Source organism: Haliotis rufescens, unplaced genomic scaffold (genome assembly GCF_023055435.1).
Source record: "Haliotis rufescens isolate VD_foot unplaced genomic scaffold, xgHalRufe1.0.p SCAF_16, whole genome shotgun sequence".
In the NCBI taxonomy this organism is placed as follows: domain Eukaryota; kingdom Metazoa; phylum Mollusca; class Gastropoda; order Lepetellida; family Haliotidae; genus Haliotis; species Haliotis rufescens.
Genome location: NW_025963846.1, coordinates 31,444,824 through 31,465,965, shown reverse-complemented (window position 1 = coordinate 31,465,965; position 21,142 = coordinate 31,444,824). Strand labels below are relative to the sequence as shown.

General features: G+C 43.3%; 2 protein-coding genes across 6 annotated transcripts; both read left to right on the top strand.

Annotated features, from left to right (window-relative positions):
- Positions 1-2,054: 2,054 nt before the first annotated feature.
- On the top strand, positions 2,055-18,247 carry LOC124113483 (methylglutaconyl-CoA hydratase, mitochondrial-like). 5 transcript variants are annotated; one of them, XR_007221657.1, is made up of 10 exons: positions 2,055-2,233; positions 4,337-4,404; positions 9,055-9,142; positions 10,661-10,840; positions 11,232-11,288; positions 13,234-13,421; positions 14,743-14,793; positions 15,674-15,721; positions 17,129-17,760; positions 17,903-18,247. XR_007221657.1 is itself a non-coding variant. In XM_048397123.1 (9 exons), the coding sequence occupies exons 1-9, from the start codon at positions 2,068-2,070 to the stop codon at positions 17,204-17,206; spliced, it is 924 nt and encodes a 307-aa protein (XP_048253080.1). In that variant the 5' UTR covers positions 2,055-2,067; the 3' UTR covers positions 17,207-18,247. The 5 variants fall into 5 exon arrangements, 2 of the variants coding, with proteins under 2 accessions (XP_048253080.1, XP_048253081.1); XR_007221655.1 differs by having other exon boundaries at positions 17,832-18,247; XR_007221656.1 differs by having other exon boundaries at positions 17,129-17,862; positions 17,934-18,247.
- Positions 4,413-9,046, top strand: LOC125381037 (histidine-rich glycoprotein-like). Its single transcript, XM_048397122.1, has one exon. The coding sequence runs from the start codon at positions 7,399-7,401 to the stop codon at positions 8,962-8,964; it is 1,566 nt and encodes a 521-aa protein (XP_048253079.1). The 5' UTR covers positions 4,413-7,398; the 3' UTR covers positions 8,965-9,046.
- Positions 18,248-21,142: the final 2,895 nt, after the last annotated feature.

The window sequence follows — 21,142 nt, the reverse complement described above, 5'->3', positions numbered from 1 at the left end:
TTCAGCAGACTGAGACATTTTCTCTTATGTTACTTACTTTGTGAACATTTGTGTTGCAATGGTGATCTAGTAAGAGTGATTTACCCTTCTGGATCCATTCTCTGTGACAGTGTACTCAGGGACGCCCGTGTCCTCACAGGCTGCAGAATCTGTGCTCTGGTCAACAATAGATCTGTTGGAGGCAAAAAGTTATATATGTATGTAGCAGGGCGTGCAGTCATCCCACAGATGGCATCCTTACCTTGTCAGCTTGCTGACGGGGTTAACCTCTTTGGTCATGTGGACAACGCGTCCAACCTCGGATCAGAAGGTCCGGGGTTCGAATCCCATCGCGGGACTCGGACATTTTATGGCCACTACATTGGCGCCCAACGTGGGGCTGAGCATGTTCATATTAAATGTGAGCAAAATAAGCCTCAGTACCCTACTATGCAGCCCGGGACGTGCCTTCTGTTGACGGGGGAGTATGTAGCAGGGCGTGGAGTCATACCACAGATGACATCCTTACCTTGTCAGCTTGCTGACGGGGTTAACCTCTTTGGTCATGTGGACAACGCGTCCAACCTCGGATCAGAAGGTCCGGGGTTCGAATCCCATCGCGGGACTCGGACATTTTATGGCCACTACATTGGCGCCCAACGTGGGGCTGAGCATGTTCATATTAAATGTGAGCAAAATAAGCCTCAGTACCCTACTATGCAGCCCGGGACGTGCCTTCTGTTGACGGGGGAGTATGTAGCAGGGCGTGGAGTCATACCACAGATGACATCCTTACCTTGTCAGCTTGCTGACGGGGTTAACCTCTTTGGTCATGTGGACAATGCGTCCAACCTCGGATCAGAAGGACCGTGGTTCGAATCCCATCATGGGACTCGGAAATTGTATGGCCGCTACAGCTACATATTATCATTTGATTATATATTGTCATATTCCCGATTGACCTACAGACAGAATAGATGCCACGAATCCTCCATGAAACCCCCACCTTAGACAAACACTTAGTCAATGAAAACATGTCTTTGAAATAATAAAAACATTTATTTCGAAAGAACCTTTCTTTTTTCTGTTGTTTTCAAGCAAACTAGACTTGATTAGTTTGATCTAGACTTGCCTAGGCTGTTAGTAAAAAGAATACCTAAAAAACATAAATTCCACAGTCATGGTGCAGGACTACCCCCACGTGAATTCTTCCTTCTTCCAACCTAGACGTCATAATATCTCGGTAACATACGTTCGACAAGGGCCATGAATGTAATGAAAAATATGAACGACCTGAGCAAATTCAGCCATCTCTATATAGTTACCTGTCCACTTTACAAATTCTACTATTTCAGAACAACATATATATTTTATTTATCGGAATGAAAGTTTCTTTCGTTTTTTTATGTCTTTACTGGAGCACTGGCTATCTCGATCTTTTAATTACAATAACATTTGTGGAAATCGTCAATGTCCAAAAATATCCGCAACACAATATCGCATAATGAGAGTTTAAAAGGTAGGTGAATGATACATTTTTAACTTGCTGACATAAGATACACAGGGGTATTACACGGAATGTCGTGTTTGAAAGCCAGGTCTAGTCATATAGCTCAAATGAACGGATGTCGCAGTCAAGTGAGCCGCTTCCTTAATATAAACAAACACGCGTACATTTGAATTTATATATATATATATACTACTCAAAAGAAGTTAAGGATCACCCGATTCTTTCATATTGGTAATGTTAATCTGTCATGACATGAGAGATTAACTATTGTAATATGAAAGAATCAGGTGATCCTTAACTTCTTTTGAGTAGTATATATTATGATGTATTTGTTGGGCTATGTTGGATGATAAATTCAAATGTACACGCCACAGTCATCTACATTCTATCTACGTGTATGCATGAAAACATAATTAGAGCTGGAATATATCAAGATGTAATATGCCATGGAGTTTACGTTTATTTGTTTTCCTTGATCCGATTCCTTCATGAGAAGGCTCTTGTTGCTCCGTGCACAATCCATGTTTTGGAATAGCCCCAAGTTCAACTAATGTCAAAGGTCAAATGTCAAATTCAAGATGGCAGCTTCCAGTCTAACAAGAGTGATGCTGGGTCATGTTCGTAAGTCCGGCACCCTCCTGACAAGAATTACAGGGGTGACAGCTAGTAGAAAGATCAAAACAGATGCCCCACAACCATTAGAAGATGAATTTCACCTCAACTATTTGGATGGCGATCGCAAAGGTACAGAGTAAGGGTAATGTTGATGGTGCGGGGACGACTCGGTGTGACTGTGAGTGCAGTCGGGCGATGTTTTGTTGAGAAACGTGAGGTGATCGAACAAGGGTAGATTCGGCAAGTCAGTGTTTACTACCTGCTCTGGTGCACTGACGCTATCCTACGACCAGATGACAGTTATAACCCTTGATGACGAAGCAATGTAACATGGCGGTTATAGTGTGGACATTAGACTGTGATTAGATACGGTCTGACGCTGAGGTTCACCTGGTCACCGGTCGAGGATGTAAATTGATGTTCTGTCAGTGGTTGACTCACGTTGTTTCCAAGAAATTAGCCCTTCGTGTAATCCAATGTAGGTAAAGGCGGGAGTGCACACTGTGTACATCCTTGTGACATGTTTTCGTAAAGTGTGAACGCAGTTTGTTATGTTTACTCGAACTATGAACACAAAAACTAATATTAAGCCAACAGGGTTAGAAATTGAATTATATACTGTAAACTATGTCTATAACGAACTCAATGTGACAGCTATGTTAGTTCGTTATGAGCATATACAGTGTATATACAGCAATTGAGCGGGACCAAAAATACAGTTCATTATATCCGTCAGTTTGTTACAAGCGCGTTCATTATAACCATAGTTTAATGTATTTTCATAAGTCTGCAAAATGATATGCTATCTACGGAGTTGTACGGGGATATGATCTGATGTGCTTTTTATGGCTGTGTGCTTGAAATTTAGTTATTTGGCCTCTGAAATTACAAAAAACTTTAGGTTTCCATGGTTTGGAAAATGATATGCTGGTTCTACATGTCTTCATGAAGATAAAAAACAAAAGAGATGTTTTGAACGTCAATATCAGTCAGGAATTCAAAGTCCTTGCTTAGGATCATTCATTGGTTCTAATTTGGGGAAAGTGAAACTTATGACGTCATGTCCTCCTTCGCATACAAATGAATCATTCCTCAGCTCCATGATACACAGAGGGTGGGGGATACCGCAGAAGCTTATTCAAAGTTGATGTCTGAGGAGAATATGGCAGATTCAAAAGTTGAAGAAAGTGCACTGTTTTCTCCCCAACAAAACAGTGAAGAATTCAGTATCAGTTACCTGGATGGCGATCAGAAAGGTAGAGTTAGCTTGGTTAGAGTGTGTATACGACTGACATCCATGTAAGCTACTTATAACCATAGAAACAGCTTCAAAGGGAAGGAAGAACATCTCCAAGTCTGTCCAATATGAAATAAACGTGCATTTTCAGCGGTAACTAACAGTTTTCGTCAACTTGTCCTTATAATGATAACATATAGCAAAACCCTTAAAAATGGCAATTTTCTACTAGTCCTTATGATACCTTTACCATTGGGCAGTTTGGCAAGGACTACAGGACTAGTGCCAATTTCTAACCCTGCTTATAACTCAGAATGAAATATTTGCAACTGTGATTCATGTTGCTATTTCATGTCTGCATGTATTTGGTGATGGAAAACAAATATGTAGATGTTGTTTGTCTTTCTGGTCTGATAACATGTTTATCTCATCAAGTGACCTGCAAAGTGGATATTTTCATGTGTGTGTGTGTCTGTCTGTCTCTCTCTCTCTCTCTCTTCCCTCTCTCTTCCCTCCCTCTCTCTCTCTCTCTCCCTCTCTCTCTCTCTCTCTCTCTCTCTCTCCCCCTCCCCTCTCTCTCTCCCTCCCCTCTCTCTCCCTCTCCCTTCCTCTCTCTCCCTCTCCCTCTTTCCCTTCCTCCCTCTCTCCATCTCCCTCCCTCTCTCTCTCTCTCTCACTCTCTCTCTCTCCTTCCACTCCCTCCCTTCCTCCTTCCTCTCCCTCCCCTCTCTCTCCCTCTCCCTTCCTCTCTCTCCCTCTCCCTCTTTCCCTTCCTCCCTCTCTCCATCTCTCTCCCTCTCTCTCTCTCTCTCACTCTTTCTCCTTCCTCTCCCTCTCCCTTCCTCCCTCTCTCACTCTCTCTCTCCCTCCCTCCCACGTCGCTATATAAGTGCAATAATCTTGGACTGGACGTTAAACCCCATTTCACCTCATCCCACCCATCTCCCTCTCTCTCTCTCACTTTCCTAAATATTGGACATTAATCACTGTTCCAGGAATTGTTGTGTTTTCCATGCGTCGGTTCAAAGCCAGGAATTCCATGGGGAGAAACATCATCAAGATGGTGAGATCATATTCATTTCCATATATCCATATTGAAGTCATGGGGCCCTGAACATGGATTCAGACACTGCGCTGCACAGCTAGAGTTATCAGGGTAGAACAGTGTTCCTGCTTCATGGATAGGGTCAATGTTTTGAAGATTGTTAACAGCATGATAAATGCTCCGCTCTTATAAACTCCCAGTATTTAGGGCTCGTCCATATTCAGTATGTGTTGCCTGAATGGAGCCGTTCCACCAGGGCGTGACCTGACTAGCTGTTACTATAATTGACCCTCCGTATCACAGACTGGGGTTGTCTCCATGACAATAATGTTGCTTCCAGCCCACACTATAGATCAGGTGACTGTGTTCTTGTTCATCTATCCTAATGTTGTCGATTAACTTAATATAGTAGACAACAATGGCTCAGTGTTGCTAAAATAATGTTTGTTTGTGTATTTGTTGCTTAACGCCGCATCCAGCAATATTCCAGCTATATGACGGTGGTCTGTAAATAATCGAGTCTGGACCAGACAATCCAGTGATTGACATCACACTTGGGATAGAAGACATGCATCAACCAAGTCAGTGAGCCTGACCACCTGATCCCGTTAGTCGCCTCTTACGACAAGCATAGTCGCCTTAACAGCAAGCATGGGTCGCTGAAGACCTATTCTACCCCGGATCTTCACGGGTCTGTTAAAATACTGAAACCGATGAATGTCTGTGGGGTGGAGTCTGTCAATTCAACATTTTCACATTTATTTCTGGCTGTCAGGATGATTTTTTCCTTGAAAGTGTATCATCTTGAACAAAAGATCATTGAATGTATATTTAGTTTAGATGTGACAAGGGTGGGTTTAATAATCTTGCTGCTGGGCTTGACATTCTTGATGTAGATGTAGTACCATATGATGACTTGGATTTGTTTAATATATTTTTTAAAATTGACGCAAATATCTTTCAATATTCCAATAAGAATTATAGCATAATCGTCGGAAATCCAAGGGCTGATAAGATATCAAGCACATTTAATCAGCATTGAGCATGTTTAGAGTTATAAGTTTTCCTTTTTCTTACAAACGAGATTTTAAGAAAAAGAACATGATACTTATGGGTGTTAAGGGGAGAGGTGAGATGAGTGTGTAATTATGATAGAAGGGGAGAGGTGAGATGAGCGTGTAATTATGATAGAAGGGGAGAAGTGAGATGAGTGTGTAATTATGATAGAAGGGGAGAAGTGAGATGAGTGTGTAATTATGATAGAAGGGGAGAAGTGAGATGAGTGTGTAATTATGATAGAAGGGGAGAGGTGAGATTAGTGTGTAATTATGATAGTAGGGGAGAGGTGAGATGAGTGTGTAATTATGATAGAAGGGGAGAGGTGAGATGAGTGTGTAATTATGATAGAAGGGGAGAAGTGAGATGAGTGTGTAATTATGATAGAAGGGGAGAGGTGAGATGAGTGTGTAATTATGATAGAAGGGGAGAGGTGAGATGAGTGTGTAATTATGATAGAAGGGGAGAAGTGAGATGAGTGTGTAATTATGATAGAAGGGGAGAGGTGAGATGAGTGTGTAATTATGATAGAAGGGGAGAAGTGAGATGAGTGTGTAATTATGATAGAAGGGGAGAGGTGAGATGAGTGTGTAATTATGATAGAAGGGGAGAGGTGAGATGAGTGTGTAATTATGATAGAAGGGGAGAAGTGAGATGAGTGTGTAATTATGATAGAAGGGGAGAGGTGAGATGAGTGTGTAATTATGATAGAAGGGGAGAGGTGAGATGAGTGTGTAATTATGATAGAAGGGGAGAGGTGAGATGAGTGTGTAATTATGATAGAAGGGGAGAAGTGAGATGAGTGTGTAATTATGATAGAAGGGGAGAAGTGAGATGAGTGTGTAATTATGATAGAAGGGGAGAGGTGAGATGAGTGTGTAATTATGATAGAAGGGGAGAAGTGAGATGAGTGTGTAATTATGATAGAAGGGGAGAGGTGAGATGAGTGTGTAATTATGATAGAAGGGGAGAGGTGAGATGAGTGTGTAATTATGATAGAAGGGGAGAGGTGAGATGAGTGTGTAATTATGATAGTAGGGGAGAAGTGAGATGAGTGTGTAATTATGATAGAAGGGGAGAAGTGAGATGAGTGTGTAATTATGATAGAAAGGGAGAAGTGAGATGAGTGTGTAATTATGATAGAAGGGGAGAGGTGAGATGAGTGTGTAATTATGATAGAAGGGGAGAAGTGAGATGAGTGTGTAATTATGATAGAAGGGGAAAAGTGAGATGAGTGTGTAATTATGATAGTAGGGGAGAGGTGAGATGAGTGTGTAATTATGATAGAAGGGGAGAAGTGAGATGAGTGTCTAATTATGATAGTAGGGGAGAGGTGAGATGAGTGTGTAATTAAGATAGAAGGGGAGAGGTGAGATGAGTGTGTAATTATGATAGTAGGGGAGAAGTGAGATGAGTGTGTAATTATGATAGAAGGGGAGAAGTGAGATGAGTGTGTAATTATGATAGAAGGGGAGAAGTGAGATGAGTGTGTAATTATGATAGTAGGGGAGAAGTGAGATGAGTGTGTAATTATGATAGAAGGGGAGAGGTGAGATGAGTGTGTAATTATGATAGAAGGGGAGAAGTGAGATGAGTGTGTAATTATGATAGAAGGGGAGAAGTGAGATGAGTGTGTAATTATGATAGAAGGGGAGAGGTGTGATGAGTGTGTAATTATGATAGAAGGGAAGGAGGATACAGAAACTACCATGATGTCACGTTTCAGGAAGAGGAAGTTCAGGAAGGATGCCATCTTGTTCAGTCACAGACAACAGTCAGCAGACAGGCAGTATCATGCCAAATATGTTTACATGGTTCCTTTGCAATGAATTGTCACTGATAATTGTGCAATAAAACTGACAAAACATTGACTGACACTGAAGTGATTACCAACCTGGTGATTGTGCCTGATCTTAACACAATGTGCACATCAAACACACTGTCAGACCAACGGTCATGCTACATGTAGAAACATCAAGTACACAACAGTGGTCAGCTAAGAATACTGTTATGTATTGTTTAGGTAACAGAATTCATCACATGAGTCAGCCTCATTTCTACACTCACAGGCATTCCTCCCACAACACTCACAGGCATTCCTCCAACAACACTCACAGGCATTCCTCCCACAACACTCACAGGCATTCCTCCCCGAACACTCACAGGCATTCCTCCCCGAACACTCACAGGCATTCCTCCCACAGCACTCACAGGCATTCCTCCCACAACACTCACAGGCATTCCTCCCACAACACTCACAGGCATTCCTCCCACAACACTCACAGGCATTCCTCCCACAACACTGACACATATTCCTCCAACAACACTCGTAGGCATTCCTCCCACAGCACTCACGGGCATTCCTCCCACAACACTCACAGGCATTCCTCCCACAGCACTCACAGTCATTCCTCCAACAGCACTCACAGGCATTCCTCCAACAACACTCACAGGCATTCCTCCCACAACACTCACAGGCATTCCTCCCACAACACTCACAGGCATTCCTCCCACAACACTGACACATATTCCTCCAACAACACTCGTAGGCATTCCTCCCACAACACTCACGGGCATTCCTCCCACAACACTCACAGGCATTCCTCCCACAGCACTCACAGTCATTCCTCCAACAGCACTCACAGGCATTCCTCCAACAACACTCACAGGCATGCCTTCCACAGCACTCACAGGCATTCCTCCCACAACACTCACAGGCATTCCTCCCACAACACTCACAGGCATTCCTCCCACAACACTCACAGGCATTCCTCCCACAACACTGACACATATTCCTCCAACAACACTCGTAGGCATTCCTCCCACAACACTCACAGGCATTCCTCCAACAACATTCACAGGCATTCCTCCCATAGCACTCACAGCATTCCTCCCACAACACTCAAAGGCATTCCTCCAACAACACTCACAGGCATTCCTCCCACAACACTGACGGGCATTCCTCCAACAACACTCACAGGCATTCCTCCCACAACACTGATGGGCATTCCTCTGACACACTCAGGTATTCTTCCGACACTCACAGGCATTCCTCCCACAACACTCACAGGCATTCCTCCCACAACACTCATGGGCATTCCTCTGACACACTCAGGTATTCTTCCGACACTCACAGGCATTCCTCCCACAGCACTCACAGGCATTCCTCCCACAACACTCACAGGCATTCCTCCAACAACACTCACAGGCATTCCTCCCACAACACTCATGGGCATTCCTCTGACACACTCAGGTATTCTTCCGACACTCACAGGCATTCCTCCCACAGCACTCACAGGCATTCCTCCCACAACACTCACAGGCATTCCTCCAACAACACTCACAGGCATTCCTCCCACAGCACTCACAGGCATTCCTCCAACACTCACAGGCATTCCTTCAACAGCTATGATGGGCAGTCCTTCGACACACACAGGCATTCCTCCGACACACACAGACATTCCTCCGAGACACACAGGCATTCCTCCCACAACACTCATGGACTTTCCTCTAGCCTACTAAGGCATTCCTTCCCCATTCAATTGACCTATTACTGTATTACTTTTCGAAGCAACATAAACCAACCCACTCACTCATTCCCTGTTTTTACAGATGATCGAGGGCCTGGAGGAGGTGAAATTTGACACCAGTGTCCGAGCTCTTATTATTCGGAGTGAAGTACCTGGAGTGTTCTGTGCAGGTAAGTGTCACAGATAGACCCTGTATCGTATCACAGATAGACCCTGTATCATATCACTGATAGACCCTGTATCGTATCACAGATAGACCCTGTATCGTATCACAGATGGACCCTGTATCGTATCACCGACAGACACTACATCGTATCACAGACAGACCCTGCATCATATCACAGACAGACACTGCAACGTATCACAGACAGACACTGCATCGTATCACAGACAGACCCTGCATCACAGACAGTCCCTGTATCTTATCACAGACAGACCCTGTATCGTATCACAGACAGTCCCTGTATTGTATCACACACAGTCCCTGTATCGTATCACAGACAGACCCTGTATCATATCACAGACAGACCCTGTATAGTATCACAGACAGACCCTTTATCATATCACAGACAGACCCTTTATCATATCACAGACAGACCCTTTATCATATCACAGACAGTCCCTGTATCGTATCACAGACAGTCCCTGTATCGTATCACTGAATCATTGCTCACACTCTCCATATGCAGGAGGGTCAGATACAGCGAGAATATTGCCAGCTGCGGCATAACACAACATTCACTGGTTCACCATAATGTGCCCTTGATCTAGTACCTTTGAATGGAATCCCATAAAAAGTAGTCAGAGGATGCATAGATAAAGTTTGAATACATATTTTGAAATAACTGTCTAAAAGTTGGTGGGTAAATAAGAAAACATACAACATGGATCCTCTAATTTACTGCATTTAGCGATGTTTTGATGTCGATTTTTATGCCAATTTTCAGCTTGATAACGGTGTAAGAATCTACATCAAAACTTTGCTATATGGAGTAAACCAGAAGTTGTTATCCATAAAGTTGGGTGTTTCCTTATTTCAAAATAACATAAAAGTGTGGATATGAACAAACAGTGTGTACCATTAAATGTTTCTCATAAGTTGCAGTAGATTTGGCACTGTATCAAGTCCTCAGAATCCATCTGCCCGAGGCAAGAGAGTTAACTTACTTTAAAGTCAAGTTTCAAACCTTGCCGAACAAGGCTGGAATTCCTGACCTCGATGGTAGCGCCACCAGTGGCTATTACCAGTTATGTCCCTTCTAAGCCTCTCCTATTGACCAATCAGATTCGTATCACTTGCATTTGCTTCAAACAGTATGGCGGTGCACAGTTAGGACTATCTGGTTAATAATCAAGATTTATATTGTGATAAAACAGGCCTTTTACATTGCGGAATGCATCAAATCACATAAGCACCTTGATTAAAAACATGAAAGGTTTGGAAAATATCTGTTGACAACGAGTTAGCGGTGCACATGCTTTGCATATCCTGCAATATACCGATATCTGCACGACAGTGTATGAATCAGGTTTTGATTTCGTTGTGTGATTTTGATTGGACTATGTATAGACTCCATAATACCAGCCTAGTTCGGCAAGGGTGGAAACTGGACTTTTATAGTCAGGTAACTCTCTTGCCTCGGGAAGATGTCAGAATCAGGACAGATATGAGTGTTGCTGTGTTGTAGGTGCTGACTTGAAGGAACGCGCCCAGATGACCAATCCACAGGTGGCGTCCTTCGTACAGAAGCTGCGAGGGACTGTCAACGAGATTCACAACTTTCCCGTCCCCGTCATAGCAGCCATAGATGGCGCTGCTCTGGGTGGAGGTCTGGAGATGGCCTTGGGCTGTGACCTTCGTGTTGCATGTAGGTGAAACACCAGTGAGAGATTGGTGGTGGATGGGGAACATTGATGAGGTCAAGGCTGTGAGCTTCGTGTCGCTAACACCAGTGAGATTGGTAATTGGGGGGTTCAGGGAACAGTGGGGTTGTGGTGTGCGGGGGGTCTTTAAAGTCCTCATTATGTATTTTGAAATGTGAGTGATGTGGCCACCAAAGGAGTCGCCTGATTGCAAACCAGTGTCTCAGATAAACCAAAGATGGAATCTGTCATGTTAAAGCGGTAGGCGAGATGATTGTTACAACTAGTGGATTGACTTGAATCAGGTTCCCCCTGAAGGCAATACTCTCTCTAAGAAATGAATCTAGATTCTGGACACTATGGTGTGAAATGATGCCTCCTGTTGTCTGGTTTTAGCAACTACAGCCAAGATGGGTCTGGTGGAGACGAAGCTGGCGATCATTCCTGGGGCAGGTCAGTATGTTGGCGGCCCACACGGGATATGTCACACGGGATATGTCAGACGGGGTATGTCACACGGGGTATATCAGACAGGGTATGTCACACAGGGTATGTCAGACGGGATATGTCACACGGGGTATATCAGACAGGGTATGTCACACAGGGTATGTCACACGGGATATGTCACACAGGGTATATCAGACAGGGTATGTCACACAGGGTATGTCAGACAGGATATGTCACACGGGGTATGTCACACGGGATATGTCACACGGGGTATGTCACACGGGGTATGTCACACGGGATATGTCACACGGGGTATGTCACACGGGATATGTCACACGGGGTATGTCACACGGGGTATGTCACACGGGATATGTCAGACAGGGTATGTCACACTGGATACTGTAAATCTTGAAATTAACAAGAACGTGAACTAAATGCAACAAATGCGAGTGGTCTTTGCATGCATTTACTAAAGTTAGCATTATGTCTCTAAAATGACTGTCAACAATAAGACGGCCTTTGGATAGTGAAAATACCAACATGAATATAAACACAAACAACTACATATTCCACATCATGGTTTATTAAGCAGCAGTGGTAACAAGTATATAACAATGGCATTCAAAGAATAGAAATTACACAATAGGCATCCGGTGAGTTATCACTGCTGAGGCAAAGAGTTCTACCCACTCATGTCAAACTAGGCATCATTGACCACTCCAGCAGTCCAGACAGACACCACCCACTGCGTCAAAGATCGACACGACCCAACTCTTACCGATAGACTTTAATGTTGAGTCAAAGTTTTGGCTAGGAATCAGCAGACATATCAATTTGGAGACACATTAATTTCAAGATTTCCTCTATGTGACACTAGATATGTCACACAGGATGTGTCACAAGGGATATATCACACACAGGATATGTCCTATGGGATATGTCACACACAGGATATGTCCTATGGGATATGTCACACACAGGATATGTCCTATGGGATATGTCACACACAGGATGAGTCATATGGGATATATCACACACAGAATGTGTCACATGGGATATATCACACACAGAAAGTGTCACATTGGATATATCACACACAGGATGAGTCATATGGGGTATATCACACACAGAAAGTGTCACATGGGATATATCACTCACAGAAAGTGTCACATGGGGTATATCACACACAGAAAGTGTCACATGGGGTATATCACACACAGGATGAGTCACATGGGAGATATTACACACAGAAAGTGTCACATGGGATATATCACACACAGGATGTGTCACATGGGATATATCACACACAGGATGAGTCATATGGGATATATCACACACAGAAAGTGTCACCTGGGATATATCACACACAGGATGAGTCACATGGGATATATCACACACAGAAAGTGTCACATGGGATATATCACACACAGAAAGTGTCACATGGGATATATCACACACAGGATGAGTCATATGGGATATATCACACACAGAAAGTGTCACATGGGATATATCACACACAGAAAGTGTCACATGGGATATATCACACACAGGATGTGTCACATGGGATATATCACACACAGAATTTGTCACATGGGATATATCACACACAGAAAGTGTCACATGGGATATATCACACACAGGATGAGTCACATGGGATATATCACACACAGAAAGTGTCACATGGGATATATCACACACAGGATGTGTCACATGGGATATATCACACATAGGATGAGTCATATGGGATATATCACACACAGAAAGTGTCACAAGGGATATATCACACACAGGATGTGTCACATGGGATATATCACACACAGGATATGTCCTATGGGAAATGTCACAGATATCAACACAGTCTCACTAAAGACAGACGGTTTATCACACTGTCAACCCCTGGTTCCTGTGACCTCGGTGTCACAGCTGTCTGACCAACTTTCTGTCCACACAGGAGGCACACAGCGGTTGCCGAGGGTGCTTGGACCAGCGCTGGCCAAAGAACTGATCTACACAGGGCGGGTGTTGGATGGTCAGCAGGCGGCACAAATCGGACTGGTCAACCATTGTGTGGATCAGAATGAGGCTGGTGATGCAGCCTATCAGAGGTCGCTGGCACTTGCGGAGGAAATACTACCTCAGGTGAGCAGTGAATGCCGAGGATGTTGGAGTGGTGAGGTGAGGTGAAATTGTGTTTAACGTCGCGGCCAAGATTATTGCACTTATATAGCGACGTGCATGTACGTGTGTGTGTTTGTGTGGCTGCTTGTACTAGTCCGGACTGATGCCGATTTATAGTGCTAGCCCACTGAGATACCATGCCGCAGTCAGTTTAACACGAATACCCCACTCAGACACAGTATACTGACTCCGAGCCGACCAGTCCTTGTTTTAGCCCCTTAATGCCGAGCGCCAGACAGGGTAACAACAAGTACCATCTTTTAACGTCATTTGGTATGACGCGGCCAGGGATCGAACCCCGGACCTTCCGCTCTCCGGGCGGACGCTCTACCACTAGACCACGGAGGCGGTTGATGTTGGAGTGCCGTGTGGATATGTGTAGTGACATTTTGACCAGTATTGAAGAGTGTTCAAATCTGAAACGTGGATGCAGTTTAATAATGACATACATCAACCTTATGATCTGGTTGTTAGCATAAGTGTGTTGTTGCCAAATGGCCTTACATTCAAGGTTTTATGAGAGAGCAATGTTAAGATGAACAGACTTAATTGAATTTTGGTGTTTTATGAGCATATGGTTTTGTTTTGTTGTTAATGTGATATAAGTATGATGGCATTGTTTCAGTCTGCAACTGATATTTGTCAGGTTTATGAAAGTTTACAGAGAATGAAGGACTTCCTTATGTAGACATTATGGAATAATCCTTTACAGGAATACTCTGTGTAAGCAAAGCCATGGTAGAGTTGAAACGGATAAAGGAGGTCGGCTGTGACCATGAACTGACCAATGTTGGCGCCATGTGATAACCAATGCTGATCACCATGTGATATGGTGATCGCCATGTGATATAACCAATATAGGTGGCCATGTGAAAACCAATACTGGTCGCTGTGTGATAACCAATACTGGTCGCTGTGTAATAACCAATGTTGGTGGCCATGTGATAACCAATGTTGGTGGCCATGTGATAACCAATGTTGGTGCCATGTGATAACCAATGTTGGTGCCATGTGATAACCAATGTTGGTTGCCATGTGATAACCAATGTTGACAGCCATGTGATAGCCAATGTTGGCGTCCATGTGATAACGAATGTTGGCGCCATGTGATAACCAATGTTGACGCCATGTGATAACCAATGTTGGTGGCCATGTGATATAACCACACACACTTCCTGCAAGTTTAATCCAATTCACAGAGAGCGGAGATTGTTGATGCATCCTGTGATTCAGTAGTAATATCATTGTTGTTGTTGTTGTTTATTCCTTTGTTTCTTTGCAGGGTCCTATTGCACTCAGGATGGCAAAACAGGCAATCAACAGGGGTTTGGAGGTAAACTGTTGGTATTTACTGTCGTACTCCCTGAAACAAATAAACCCATGTGCTTGTTAGTTTCCTGAATTGTGTACTTGAAAACACTGACAAAACTTCAGCTGGTTTAGTTGAAGGCCATTACAGAAGGACTTAAGTAGTGGACTTAAGTAGTGGACTTAAGTAGTGGACTTAAGTCTGTCTCAAGTCTGACACAGTGCAGTAGCAGTAATGGAAGCTAAACTTTTTAGTCCACTAGTTCCTAATGCTGACAACATATGGCAAAACCCTTAAAATGGCAAATTTCTACTAGTCCTTATGATACCTTAAATATTGGGCAGTTTGGCAAGGACAACAGGACTAGTGCCAATTTCTAACACTGAGTAGTCTGATTTCAAGCTTGTGTGGTTGTCATGGTGAGTTGTTTATTCAGGGTAGTCATGGCGAGTTGTTTATTCGAGGTTGTCATGGTGAGTTGTTTATTCGAGGATGTCATGGTGAGTTGTTTATTCGAGGTTGTCATGGTGAGTTGTTTATTCGAGGTTGTCATGGTGAGTTGTATATCATGATGAGTCTGTGATGGGAAAAAGTTTTTTCAGAAAGTACTGTAGTTACCTTATCTAAGAGATACTCATCAAAACTGATTAAATTAGAAATTAAATTATTTTTTCCAGACAAGTTTTTTTTTTTGTATATTCATTTTACATTTTATTATTTTTCTGATTACATAAAGCGCCCCTTGTGCCCATCCCTTCATAAATTTTTATAGACTCCTTTTGTATATAATTTATATTCACTACTATATGAATAAACAAAATTCTGATGTGCCCCATGGCCGGAGATAGTGATAACGCTGTTTTCTTGTTCGGGGTAGTCATGATGAGTTTTCTTTTCCCACCAGGTGGAGCTCGAGTCTGGTCTGAAGTTTGAGGAAGCCTACTACGCCCAGGTGAGTGGAACGCCGCCAAGTAGATGCGTGTTGGAATACTGTTGGGAGTATACTTTTGACATTAACGGGGCAAATAGTGTCAGGTGGAACGCCGCCAAGTAGATGCGTGTTGGAATACTGTTGGGAGTATACTTTTGACATTAACGGGGCAAATAGTGTCAGGTGGAACGCCGCCAAGTAGATGCGTGTTGGAATACTGTTGGAAGTATACTTTTGACATTAACGGGGCAAATAGTGTCAGGTGGAACGCCGCCAAGTAGATGCGTGTTGGAATACTGTTGGAAGTATACTTTTGACATTAATGGGGCAAATAGTGTCAGGTGGAACGCCGCCAAGTAGATGTGTGTTGGAATACTGTTGGAAGTATACGTTTGACATTAACGGGGCAAATAGTGTCAGGTGGAACGCCGCCAAGTAGATGCGTGTTGAAATACTGTTGGAAGTATACGTTTGACATTAAAGGGGCAAATAGTGTCAGGTGGAACGCCGCCAAGTAGATGCGTGTTGGAATACTGTTGAAAGTATACGTTTGACACAAACAGGGCAAATAGTGTCAGGTGGGATGGCCACCAGTGTCTGAAGTAACTGCCTGTCCGTGGCTGGTAACTTTTTAGTTGGGCTGCATGAAATTTTCTTTGACCTGCCCGACTGCCTGGCAGATAGTTTTAAGACTACTCGCGTATGTAGTTCAATTATAACTCCTTGTAGATTCTTAGGTGATTGTTTGTATTATTGAAACTGAATCTAGATGCAACGTGTCACTCTTTAGTTGCAGTTTTTCAATATTTATAATGTCTGAATGCCAGCAGGTAGCTTTGAAGATGGGCAGGCAACATTTATGGGTCTTTTGGTGTTTTAAAATTATTTCAAACACTGGTTGGCACTTCCAGTTGTCAGTTAATGACTCCACTGAGTAGTGACGTCTCAGTCAGTCAGTTGTGTGTTTAGTACCACACTGATGACCCGTGAAGATCCGGGGTAGAATAGGTCTTCAGGAACCTGTGCTTGCCGTAAAAGGCCACTATGCTTCTCGACTTGGTTGACGCATGTCAATGTATCCCAATTGCGGGGATTGATGCTCATGATGTCAATAATGACACTTATATAGTGAGCGTGTCGGACCAAAGGACAGTGTCTACATACCGGGGTGAGAATCTTCTGCGGATCTGCGAATTTTTGCGAATTTTAGTGACCACAAATTTGTTAAAATCTGATTGCTTCCCCCCATAAACACCCCAAAATCATGGACACGCTCCATTGCAAGAAGTTTCAGCTAAAAAGGAAAATATCCAATCTCATCCCTGCACGTAAGAGGCATTTCCACTGAAGATATTTCTACGGAGAATTCACTGTTGTTTAGAGAAATACATAACTTCCTGTGACAGACCCACTGATTGTATTTTCCAGGTTATTCCAACCAAGGACAGGATAGAGGGCTTGACAGCTTTTAAAGAGAAACGTCCGCCCAAGTACCAGGGACACTGAGAGACCTGAGGTCATCTAGATCAAGAGCGGATCCAGCATGTTTCAAAGGGAGGGGTCCAAAATATCAAAATCCTCTCTATCAATTTTACTGCCTACAACATACTACAGTTGGTTTTCAAAAGGGGGGTGGGCTGGACTCCCTGGACCCCCCTGGACCCCCTTGGACCCCCTGGATCCGTCTATGTAGATGGTGGACCTCACACGTGTGGTTGAAGTGTGTTTGAATGTTACCTGAATCTATTTTGAGGTCAAATGTATCTAGACAGGTATTTTGTATTTGGGTTAGCGAAAGACACCAGTGTGAGATGCCATGTATCATCCAATATCATTACTCGGACTTATTCAGATTGTACGCAGTTATAACCAGTGTCTGGAGTGTAAATAGCACAGCTATCCAGCAAAATAATCAGACAACTTTCTGATGAACAGACAAATATATATCTGGGTCGGGCTGGCTACTTGTGGTAGTTCCCACCTCGGACAAATATTTCCCAGAGTCATCTCCTGAAGCTACCAGTATTCGAAATAAGCGCCGGTCTGTAGGCCTGTGAGAGGTAGATCTCATGATGGCGCCGTGGTTTCAAGGTGGTATGGGTCTTATGGCCGGCCTGTAGGCCTGTGAGAGGTAGATCTCATGATGGCGCCGTGGTTTCAAGGTGGTATGGGTCTTATGGCCGGCCTGTAGGCCTGTGAGAGGTAGATCTCATGATGGCGCCGTGGTTTCAAGGTTGTATGGGTCTTATGGCCGGCAGTACATTTACGTGTCTATTTATTTGTCCTGACTGACAGCATTCATGTCATGAACAAGAATCGGTTCTTTGAAGGGACAGGAACATGGTGAAATATCTGGAATATTTTGTATCAACTCGGTTAGAATTCCGGGACACTTGTAGTGTTCTGCATGCAACAGCAGACTGCAGTGAGGTTTCTGTGACCCAGGTCCTGCCCTACAGTCCGCGTCAACCCCCTGAACCTCAAATTCAAATTCCGGGTTATTATTTAAAGGGTGCTTCAGTCATTAAACACTGTTATGATATCGAACTTGATGTTCTAATTCACTGTGTTCACACGAACATTAAGCAGTTGCTATGACAACATCCTCCACCCATGGGTAATGTCTACTGCAGCTGACAGGCGAGCGGGTTTTTTTACAGAATCATACATGTCGACACGCGACTGTAGCGCAGCTGTAGCGTTACATTCCATGTCAACCACGACAATCTGTATTCTCTGTAGTATTCATTCTGTTAAAAAAATGGATGGTTTAATATTTGGGGCACATGAAATAGTTAAGAAATAATAGTGCAATATTCTTGTAATATCATGCTTGAACTATTAATAATATAAAAATTATCACTAAATCTAGTTTTTGTAAAGATGAAGATAAATTAGCGGGATGCTGGGTCTCCTGTGTATGCAAATCTATGCCCCAAGTCCTGAATCATCTCTCAGTGGGATCACTCACTGAAAGGAAAAAAAACACTCAATGCCATGCGGTAATTTTCCATACAGATCTACCTGCCATTCGGCAACACTACAGGTGGTCAAACACAGACGAGCATTACACCAAAATACTGATTCTCTCTCTCTCTCTCTCTCTCTCTCTCTCTCTCTCTCTCTCTCTCTCCATACATATATATATATATTTAAAACATTTTTTTTTTTTAAGAAAGACAAAGACAGCTCGCCTGTGTGACGTGAAGGCCTCTAGCGGTGCATCACACTTCTTGTGCACTTGTGTAGATGAATGATATCCTCCCAAATGGTTTTCAAAGATATGACAGGCAAAATGTTACACAATACATAAATATTCCAGTCTGTCTGAAGATCTGGTCAATAGACTTGGTCTGACATACCAAACAAGGCAGTTATCTCCCTTTAGTTGTCTGTTGCCTCTCTGTAAACCATACTGATTTAGGTGAGGTGTAGGGATACATATATATATAATATGTTTTTCCGAAGGTCTACCCTCAGTTGTCAACCTCGGCTATATCTGCTAGACCTGTAACAGGTTGTTGATATAATACATGTACCAAGTTTGTGGTTCTGTGGACAGGGATACATGTCTTTCAAGTTTTCAGGGTCACAGGTGGCCCAGTCGTCTAAGGCGCCGCGATTCGCTGTGCAGAATGGCGTCCCTTGGGCATGCCACAAACCTATGATTGTGGGTTCGAATCCTGGTTCACCCCGATTATGTTTCTAGGTTTGTCAGCACCATACCCGTGCTCGTGGGTTTCACTGAAGTGGTAAACGTCTGAGACCTGCATCACTTCGGGCTTTCCTCCCACATTAAGCTGACATGCCGCAATATAACTGGGTTACTGTTAAAAGCGGCGTTAAACCAAACTCAATCACTCACTTTCAAGTTATCAAACTATATATATATATCAAACTCAGAAATTTCCTCATGTTGAGATTTTTTTAAAGTATTTCGGAGAGCAGAACATGCTGACATTTGGTTGTATGATCTGTGAAGTTAATGCTGTGACTTTTGCTGTGACGTTAAAATGTCTAGCTGAACAATCTTTCATCAAGTTTCATCATTGATTCTGTTGTGACTGAACAAATGTTTGTGAAACTTTATGCAGAAAATATGAGTTGTCCACCAATCTCGAGGGGTATATGGTGACATGTTTGTCAGCCCATGTTCCCCCGAGCCGTCAGGCGCACACACAGGGTAGTCTAGGTAGGGTAGTCTAGGTAGGGTAGCCTAATGGTTAAAGCGTTTTGCTCATCACGCCCCAGACCCGGGTTCGATTCCTGTCATGGGTACAAAGTGTGAAGACCATTTCTGGTGTCCCCCGCCGTGATATTGCTGGAATATTGCTAAAAGCGGCGTAAAACCATACTCACTCACTCATTCATACAGACACGGAATAGATGTCCGAAGTTTCACTGATTACATGAGCAGGCGACATGGAACATAATTCTGAACCAACCAGAAGCTAGTATTTTAATGCTCTAATGTCTATTGTAACATATTATGCAGAAAACTCATTGTCTGTGGACAAAGTTTAGTGTTTCACCTCATATTGAACTACGTATTTAAATCTGCATTTAACCTCTACTGACTCATTAAGCAGATTTGTGGTCATCCAGCAGAAAATGGGTACCCGGTAGGATAATCGATGATATAATGTGACTGTTAACGTCCTGGTGCCTCGCAGACATCGGACTGTATACTCCCTAGTGTGCTGAGATTGAAAATCAAACAGGAAACTAAGGAAGTACCCAGGGTAGACGAGGACAGAATGAGTCTTAAAATTTTATTGTAAATGCTCTCAATGTCCAGATAGCACAGGTCGTCTAGGCGCAGCAATTTGCTGTGCAGAGTTTCGTCCTTTGGGCATGCCAGAAACCTATAATTGTGGGTTGGAATGGTGAGTGACCATGTCATGGGATTCAGGGAGATGTCATGGGATTCAGGGAAAGAGTGGATATCCAGTACACCACGTTTGTCATGTCATGGGATTCAGGGAGATGTCATGGGATTCAAGGAGAGAGTGGATGTCTAGTACACCACGTTTGTCATGTCATGGGATTCAGGGAGATGTCATGGGATTCAAGGAGAGAGTGGATGTCTAGTACACCACGTTTGTCATGTCATGGGATTCAGGGAGATGTCATGGGATTCAAGGAGAGAGTGGATGTCTAGTACACCACGTTTGTCATGTCATGGGATTCAGGGAGATGTCATGGGATTCAAGGAGAGAGTGGATGTCTAGTACACCACGTTTGTCATGTCATGGGATTCAAGGAGAGAGTGGATGTCTAGTACACCACGTTTGTCATGTCATGGGATTCAAGGAGAGAGTGGATGTCTAGTACACCATGACTCATGCCGTAAACTGCAGGTCTTCTGGTTCCACAAGATTTGCACCAACATGACATGGTGACTATTTCCAGATACAAAGTGTCTTCTGTTTCTCCAGGTGG

Coding starts and splice junctions, on each gene's coding strand:
- LOC124113483 (XM_048397123.1), top strand. CDS start 2,068: ATGGCAGCTTCCAGTCTAACAAGAGTGATGCTGGGTCATGTTCGTAAG. Junction 2,234..4,336: donor TTTGGATGGCGATCGCAAAG/GTACAGAGTAAG, acceptor TCACTGTTCCAG/GAATTGTTGTGTTTTCCATG. Junction 14,794..15,673: donor CAATCAACAGGGGTTTGGAG/GTAAACTGTTGG, acceptor TTTTCCCACCAG/GTGGAGCTCGAGTCTGGTCT.
- LOC125381037 (XM_048397122.1), top strand. CDS start 7,399: ATGCTACATGTAGAAACATCAAGTACACAACAGTGGTCAGCTAAGAAT.